The sequence below is a fragment of the Perca flavescens genome, chromosome 5 (assembly GCF_004354835.1).
Source record: "Perca flavescens isolate YP-PL-M2 chromosome 5, PFLA_1.0, whole genome shotgun sequence".
NCBI classification, from domain to species: Eukaryota; Metazoa; Chordata; class Actinopteri; order Perciformes; family Percidae; genus Perca; species Perca flavescens.
The window spans coordinates 39,040,613-39,049,401 of NC_041335.1; the positions used below are offsets into that span (position 1 = coordinate 39,040,613).

General features: G+C 43.1%; 1 protein-coding gene across 1 annotated transcript; it reads left to right on the forward strand.

Annotated features, from left to right (window-relative positions):
- The first annotated feature begins 2,273 nt into the window (after positions 1-2,273).
- On the forward strand, positions 2,274-6,262 carry LOC114556055 (serpin A3-5). The gene is made up of 6 exons (XM_028578888.1): positions 2,274-2,353; positions 2,516-3,060; positions 5,180-5,250; positions 5,446-5,642; positions 5,788-5,935; positions 6,020-6,262. Exons 1-6 carry the CDS (start codon positions 2,274-2,276, stop codon positions 6,221-6,223), a joined length of 1,245 nt encoding a protein of 414 aa, XP_028434689.1. The 3' UTR covers positions 6,224-6,262.
- The last annotated feature ends 2,527 nt before the right edge of the window (positions 6,263-8,789 follow it).

Sequence of the window (8,789 nt, forward strand, 5' to 3'; positions counted from 1 at the left end):
GCAGTGCTTTTCGGTCATAGGCAGAGCAGTTGCCATACCAAACTGTGACACAGTTGGTGAGGATGCTCTCGATGGTGCAGCGGTAGAAGTTCACCAGGATCTGAGGAGACAGGTGGACCTTCTTGAGTCTCCTCAGAAAGAAGCCTTCTTAATCAGGGTAGAGGCGTTGAGGGTCCAGGAGAGGAAGTCCACAATGAGCTCATTGGTCTTCTTGGTGTTGAGACCTCACCCCTGTAGGCCATCTCATCGTTGTTGCTGATGAGACCAATCGCCGTAGTGTCGTCTGTAAACTTGACAACGGTGTTAGAGCCATGTACAGGTGTGCAGTTGTAGGTGAAGAGGGAGTAAAGGAGAGGGCTCAGCACATATCCCTGTGGTACGCCGGTGTTCAGGGTGATGTTTGAGGAAGTGTGATTATGTAACCAAACAGACTGAGGTCTGTTGGTTAGGAAGTCTAGAATCCAGTTACAGACGGAGGTATTGATGCCAAGTTCACTGAGTTTGGTGATCAGTTTGGAGGGGATGATGGTGTTGAATGCTGAACTAAAGTCAATGAACAGCATTCTCACATAGCTGTTGCTATTGTCAAGGCGGGACAGGGCAGAGTGAAGTGCCGTAGAGATGGCACCCTCTGTGCTCCTGTTCTGACTCTGAATTGGAAGGGGTCCAGTGAGGGTGGTAAGCAGGTCTTGAGATGGGCCAGGACCAGCCACTCCAAGCACTTCATAATGATATTTGTTGCAGTGGATTGTTGTGGCACAGGCCCGATGGAGGTGGTTTTAAAGCACGTAGGGACAGCTGCCTGGGCAAGTGACAGATTACATATGTCAGTACAAACTGACATGACATTACAAGATTTGACATGGATTATGGTAAGACATGATTACACAGAACGAATGCAGGGGCCGAGCAAATAAGAGTTTGAGACAGAATAAACAAAGCCAAAGTCTAAACTTTATTATTATAAAAAGGAACATCTCTCTTCATCCCGTCAGTGCTTCTGTCTGCGCTTCAACCAGCAGAAGGTAAGCTGTTAGAAAGATGGATTGTTTTCATGTGTTTTATATACAAGTTTAAATACTCTGCCAACAGTTAAATACAGTTTAACACATTGAGTTTAAGATGTAACTGTGCACACTGAAACTGTAAATCCTTTAGAGATGACTAGATTTACTCATTCTCCTTTTGTAAGTTCAATCAATGTATAATGTTTTTTTGTATTATTTGTTATATTCATTAGTTTAACAATTGTGATGACCCCTCCCTCCCGCACACACACACACACACACACACACACACACACACACACACACACACACACACACTAGTAGTAGTAGGTTATTGTAGTTTTGCATTTTTCATTTTTATTTTGTTTTGAATTTTTTGCTGGTTTAGTTTAGTTTTTTTCTTTTTGAAAATGTTTAGTTTTACAGTGTTTTACAATCACTTTGCTACTACAGTTTTTTCCAATTGCTAAAACACAATTTTGTAAACTAGGCTGGTTTCATCAAAATACTTAACACAGTTCACAAAACCACACACCCAAAATACTGCAAAATACCTCATATATATCCTACAAAATACCTCATATATATCCTGCAAAATACCTCATATATATTTTGCAAAATAAAGCAATGCGACCTAAACTACATATAGCATTATCAAAATCAAATTTTTGCACCACATGGCACACACTTTCATTCATATTACCCAGATGTTTGTGTAACCAACTACACACTGTTGGGCTTAATGAAAAACACTCTCATCTTTAGTGTGCTTTGTCATAATACTAAAATAGTTCAAATTATAGAAAATTCTTCAGATTTTTCACATGCACAGAAATATTTGTAGAAACACACACATGCTGTTGAAACTTTTGTATTTTTATTTTTTCACCAAACAAGTCAGTGCAACGTATGCACAGCAGATATATTTACATTGGACTGAACAAAAATGTGCTCACAAAAAAAGAAAGAAAAAAAGAAAATTGCAGAACAAATATATAGAAAAAAGAGGCATCATCATGCCTTACTTCCTGATTAAAGTGGTAACAATTAACCATTGAGGTTTTTGGCCAAATGTCTCATATATATTGGCCAATCAGCTCATGTAGTGTCATTTTGAATGGCGGTGTTTTGAAATATGTGACTTTATGTCAGATTGTTGTGTCTTAAGCAGAGAAGCGTGTCAGAAAATACCTCCAGTACAACCAGTTTTCTCATTAAAACAAACAATGGAGCTGATATTTTGATCTTTTCTTTTAGTTCACAATGATGATGCGTGCAGCCGTGAGTCTCTGGGTACTATCGGCGGTGATCTGCGTCGGCAGAGGCCATGGCGATGGCCATCACCATCCCCATGGCCATCCCCGTGGCCATGGCCATGGGGATGGCCATCACCATCCCCATGACCATCACCATGACCATCACCATGGCCATGGCCATGGCCGTGATGGTCATGGTGATGGTGTTGGCCATCCCCGTGGCCATCACCATTTTGTTCACAGCAACAACATGCCCGACGAAGACACTGTAGTGGACGGCAGCGCCAACAGCGTCTCCTTGGTGAACGAAGCAAACCAAAGGTTTTCCTTCCGACTCTACAGGAAGTTAGCAGCTGATGCTGACTCACAAGGAAAGAATATCTTCTTCTCCCCATTTTGTGTGTCGACCGCCTTGGCTACGTTGTCCGTGGGAGCGAGGGGGGAGACTCACCGTCAGCTTTTCAGTGGTCTGGGCTTCAAAAGCTCCCTGACGCAGACAGATGTGGACCAGGCCTTCCAGATGTTCCTCCAGAGGGCCAACAACCCATTTCAGGACGCCAGTGAAGGGACCGCCGTGTTCGTGGACAACAGCTTCAAGCCGAAGCCGGAGTTCCTGCAGACCCTGAAGCAGTCGTACCTCGCAGATGGGTTCAATGTGGACTTCACCAAAGCCACAGAAAGTGCTGACACCATCAATAAGTACGTGGAGGAGAAGACCAACGGGAAGATTGACAAGCTGGTGGAAAACATGGATCCAAACACAGTCATGTATCTCATCAGCTACATCTACTACAAAGGTAAGAAGGTCCTGTGGGATGAGATCTAGTAAGTCTGTAATAATCTAATGTAATAATGTAAGATCTGTTTACATATTTAGGGCCCGAGCGCCAACAGCGGCGAAGGCCCTATTGAAACTGAAGGAATTATTGGCCCAATCCCAAAGTCCGGACTCCTGGACTCACGGACTTTGGTGCGTGTTCTCGCGAAATTCGTAAGGGCTTAGGGTTGTCCCAGTGTCGAATTTCAAAGGGTGTGAGGGTTTGAGTACACACTTACCAAGCCCTTTCCGTGAGTCTGCATCGATGCAGACTTCACCAAAGGGAATTACCCACAGTTCAAAGCGTTGTGACGTTTACCGCGGAGACCGTATGGAAATCCGGAAATTACAAAGGTAAACAACAGCACGACACGCGGCCACGGAACAGACCAACCTGGTGTCCAGCTTGTAAAACAAGAGCTTGAAATAATTTGGAATCACGCAGCCGTCTCCTGTGCCTTGGCCGCGTGGAAAGCAACAAACTTAAAATGAAAATTCCCAAACCGACAAGTGTCAGCAACATCTTTTTTATTAAACGTCGCCAAGGTAACGTGATCTCGTGTGAAGTGCTGTCCCAATCCCATTTTACCTATTTGAGCCCATGTGGCCTCACTCACTTAGCACCTGTGATCAATTAAGTCTGTGAGTCTTTAGTCCTTAGTCCTCAGGGCTCACTTTGGGATTGGGCCATAGTTTCTAATCTTTCTTTCTTTCTTTCTTTCTTTCTATTCTTTCTTTTTCCCATCAAATGAATTGGCTTTTTGAGGGGCTTAACATATTCAAAAACTCACAAAATTTGGCGGTCGCATCAAGTCTGGTGAAAATTTACGTATTTTAAAGGTTTCGGAAATAGGCGCACAAAAATGGCAAAAAATGGCTCGCTAGCGCCCCCTAGAAAGTTAAGAAAATTGAGCCCCTGCAGTGCGTTTAAAGTAGACTCACGAAACTTGGTACACAAATGTAACATTTCAAGATGTACAAAAAACTTCATTAGAGCATACCCTTAACCCAACAGGAAGTGGGTGTAACTCGAGTGTACGTTGTCCAACTGGCTCGAAACCTTTCAGGATTCATAAGAGTCCAACCCTGAGGACAAATAAAGGCCGATATTTACTTAAAGTCATAGCGCCCCCTGGTGGCAACAGGAAGTAGGCCTAAAAGTCAAGGTGTTATACTTTAACGAACTCCTCCTAGAGATTTCATCCGATGGACTTCAAACTTGGTCTGTACCATCCCAACACCTTAACGATGAAAAGTTATTAACAGAAAAACTTTTCGTCAGACGGTGTGGGCGTGGCGTGGCGGCCATTTTGAGTGTTTAGCGATGAACAAAGAAGTTGTTGTAACTTGAGTGTACATTGTCGTATCTGCCCGAAATTTCTCACGATGGAGTCACACAAGGGTCCAGGCCTGAGGACACCTACAGGCCAAAATTTACTTTTGGTCATAGCGCCCCCTGGTGGCAACATGAAATGCGCCTTATATGACAAACATCATCCGATTTGCATGAAACTCAGAATGTGTGGTCTACATGTGATAGTGAGCCGCCCCCTATAATATGGCCACGCCCACTTACTCAGGCCACTCCCCCTTTCATAACATTTGAACCATTTAAGGTTGACCTTTGTGTGAGGTATCAATGAACTCAGCAGAGAGTTCCTTCTTCATTGGTGATGGTTTGGCCCGCCCCCTATGCTTCAGCCATGCCCACTTTTATAACTAATGACCCGTTTGATGTAGACCCTTGTGTGAGGTATCATTGAACTCAGCAGAGACTTCCTTATTCATTGGTGATGGTTTGGCCCGCCCCCTATGCTTTAGCCACGCCCCCTTTCACAGCTGATGAATCGTATGATGTAGAGTCTTGTGTGGGGTATCATGGTATCATTGAACTCAGCAGGGAGTTCCCTTTTCATTGGTGACGATTTGCGGTGTCTGAGTGCCGAGCGAATGAACGATGGCAAGGAGCGGCATCCGCCAGTAACCCCGACGCGCGTAGAGGCGCGAGGGCCCGTCCATCGCTGCTCGCAGCTTTAATTTCAGGTTAAATTCACTATCAAACCACTAGTTGTGTTTTATTTCTGCTCATTGTCTAACAGGAAAGTGGGTGACTCCGTTTAACCCTGAGCTCACAGAGGAGGACTACTTCAACGTGGACGAGAACACCAAGGTTCAGAGTTTCACTCTTAATTCAGAAAAAATTATTTGAGTCCCAGTAATTAACAGGGCCAAAGCCAGACATCGTAAACATTCGAGGTTATGCCCAAATCTAGAGCAGGGGGTCCGCTGGAGAATAATAATACAATTTGGGAAAAACTGATGGTTGTAACACCCTAATTTATTTTCTTAAATTGTTATCGTCCAGGTTCAAGTCGACATGATGAATCTGGAGGATAGTTTCAACACCTATTACGATCTCATGCTGAACGTGATGGTCCTTCAGCTCCCCTTCAACAACTCCTATTCCATGCTGCTGTTGTTGCCTGACGACGACATGGCAACGCTGGAGAACGCCCTTGGCCCAAACCGCGTCACCAAATGGTTGCAGTGGATGACACCCAGGTTGGGAAAATCTTAATTTATGCTTCAATTATGTGAAAGGTTTGACACTGAATAGTCTTGTCTGACTGAGTCTGTCAATGATTAAAAACAGCATATAATTGTTTAAGGCTAAGGAATGTTTGTCTTTCCCCCCCCAATGTTTTAGGAGATATAATGTATATATTCCAAAATTCTCCATCAAGACTTTCTACAACCTGAACGATGAGCTGTCAGAAATGGGAATGACAGACATGTTTGGTGATCGTGCAAATTTCAGAGGCATTTCAGAGGAGCAAGGACTGGCAGTCTCAGAAGTAAGTAAACAGAGCATATGTTTTATGTTATTTCACACATATTCCATTCGTCTGTCGTCTCACTTACTCTGCGTTGCACCGCAGGTTGTGCACAAAGCTACGCTGGATGTGGACGAGACCGGAGCCACCGCTGCTGCCGCCACAGGCATCGGCATCGGAGCGACTGCCATCCGGTTCCCTGACCCTGTCCCTGTGTTGAAGTTCAATCATCCATTCATGGTCATCATCATTGAACGTAACACGGAGAAAATCCTCTTCTTGGGCAAGATGAACAACCCAACCATCTGATGTATCATCACTTTGTGTTTGCTCGAGCACAGCTGTTGCATCTCATATAAAGGAGTCAGGAAAACTTTTGTTTTGTTTCTACTGCTTGATTGATTGTGTAAACAGTTTTTATATAATGATCTTTGAAGGTAAAATTATGTACAGATAAAATATGATCAACTTAAACCATAAGCATTTGGTATTCATTTGTAACAGATCAGATTTCAAAAATACAATAGAGCTCAACAGTGACCGCCCACTTTTTGAACCTCTCCTGGTTCTGGCAGCGGTGGCAGAAGTAATTAAAATCCTTTACTTCAATAAAAGTACTACTTCCATACTGTAAAAGGACAAGTCCCGCATTGAAAATGTTACTTTAGTAAAAGTCTGTAAGTATCATCAGGAAAATGTACTTAAAGTATAAAAGTAAAAGTACTTGATGCGGAAAAGTCTTCTCATTTTGGAAACTGGAAACAGTTGACACACAAGCAAAGAACCAGGCTGTAATGTGTACAGGCAGTGCCGCTGCTAGCCATTTTGGTGCCCTAAGCATAATTCCTTTATGATGCCCCCACCACCACCCCCACCCTGAGGAAAAAACTTTTGTTTGTAAACACAGTACACAGAACTGCCAAAACATACATGGACACAAATATTGGGATGTGCAAAATCTTTGTAGAAATAAAGTAATCATCCAATACAAACTTAAAAGCAGAAGTATACAAGTTAGCAAACTCCTTTAATTAAGCAAAGATTTAGAAGCAGAAAAGTCACACAATTTTACTTTACTTTGTAAACACACTATGTAGAAGAGCTAAAACACACACATTCAAGTATAGAGAATTGCATAATATTATCAAAATAAATCAAAGATTTTCCAAAATCAATCAAATCAAATCAAATTGGTACTGTTGTGGAGTCTACAGACCTGCTGGCCGGCTGGGGTTGATGTGTGCCAGAACTGCTTGTAGATGGTTGCTTGTCATCTGTATCTTCCTCTTGGCCACGTGCTCCTCGTTGTACGTATCTCAGCATTGACCTTGCATTCATTTAGAAATATGAAGAAAAACTATCAGTATAGAAAGAGACCAAATATTCAAATAAAGAATCTTATTACAAAAAAAATTATACACATTTAAAACTAAAAGCATGCAGCCAAGGAGCTCTCCCCCTTTATTGTTTATTTATCAACTATTTGATAAATGTAATCTAATATACAAGCATTATAGAATGAGTTGCAATATTGCACACAATTCAACAATGTTTGCTTTATATCATTCATAATGACATTTATATTTATATCTTACCTACAGGAATAAAAGCAAAATCATACACCTTACACAAGACTACATTTCTGTATCTTAAACATTATTTTACCATTTAATTGAATACAACTTAAATATGGTTATGAGAGCATTCTGTCTACTACAAAATGTTTTTCTATTTCACCAGCAGATGTCGTCCATATCTTTGCATCCTGACAGAAATGTGTAGGATTCTCGTAGGGTACAGATTTGCTCATTGGCAAATTATCAAAGATGTTTTATCAATATTAATAAAGTTATGAATATGGTTATTAATAACTTTATCAAATCAACAAACAATCAAAACGGGGCACCACCCTGCAAGTCAGGCACCAATAATCAAACTGTGGAACAGTCTCATTTCTGTGGTAATCCTTTAAAAAGGAAATAAAGGAAGGGGTGAATCCAAGCAACGGACCTGATTGACCAGCAATTATTACAACAAGTACACAAATAATCACAAGCAACTGATAATTAAGTATAATAAGATTTATTAACGTCACAATTATCAGTAGCTAATCAATATCCATCCATCCATCTTCGTCCGCTTATCCGGTGTCGGGTCGCGGGGGGAGCAGCTCCAGCAGGGGACCCCAAACTTCCCTTTCCCGAGCAACATTAACCAGCTCCAGCTGGGGGATCCCGAGGCGTTCCCAGGCCAGGTTGGAGATATAATCCCTCCACCTAGTCCTGGGTCTTCCCCGAGGCCTCCTCCCAGCTGGACGTGCCTGGAACACCTCCCTAGGGAGGCGCCCAGGGGGCATCCTTACCAGATACCCGAACCACCTCAACTGGCTCCTTTCGACGCAAAGGAGTAGCGGCTCTACTCCGAGCTCCTCAAGGATGACTGAGCTTCTCACCCTATCTCTAAGGGAGACGCCAGCCACCCTCCTGAGGAAACCCATTTCGGCCGCTTGTACCCTGGATCTCGTTCTTTCGGTCATGACCCAGCCTTCATGACCATAGGTGAAGGTAGGAACGAAAACTGACCGGTAGATCGAGAGCTTTGCCTTCTGGCTCAGCTCTCTTTTCGTCACTGGCGGTGCGATAGATTGAATGTAATACCGCACCCGCTGCGCCCGATTCTCCGACCAATCTCCCCCGCTCCATTGTCCCTCACTCGTGAACAAAACCCCAACGTACTTGAACTCCTTCACTTGGGGTAAGGACTCATTCCCTACCTGGAGAAGGCATTCCATCAGTTTCCTGCTGAGAACCATGGCCTCCGATTTAGAGGTGCTGATCCTCATCCCAACCGCTTCACATTCGGCTGCGAACCGACC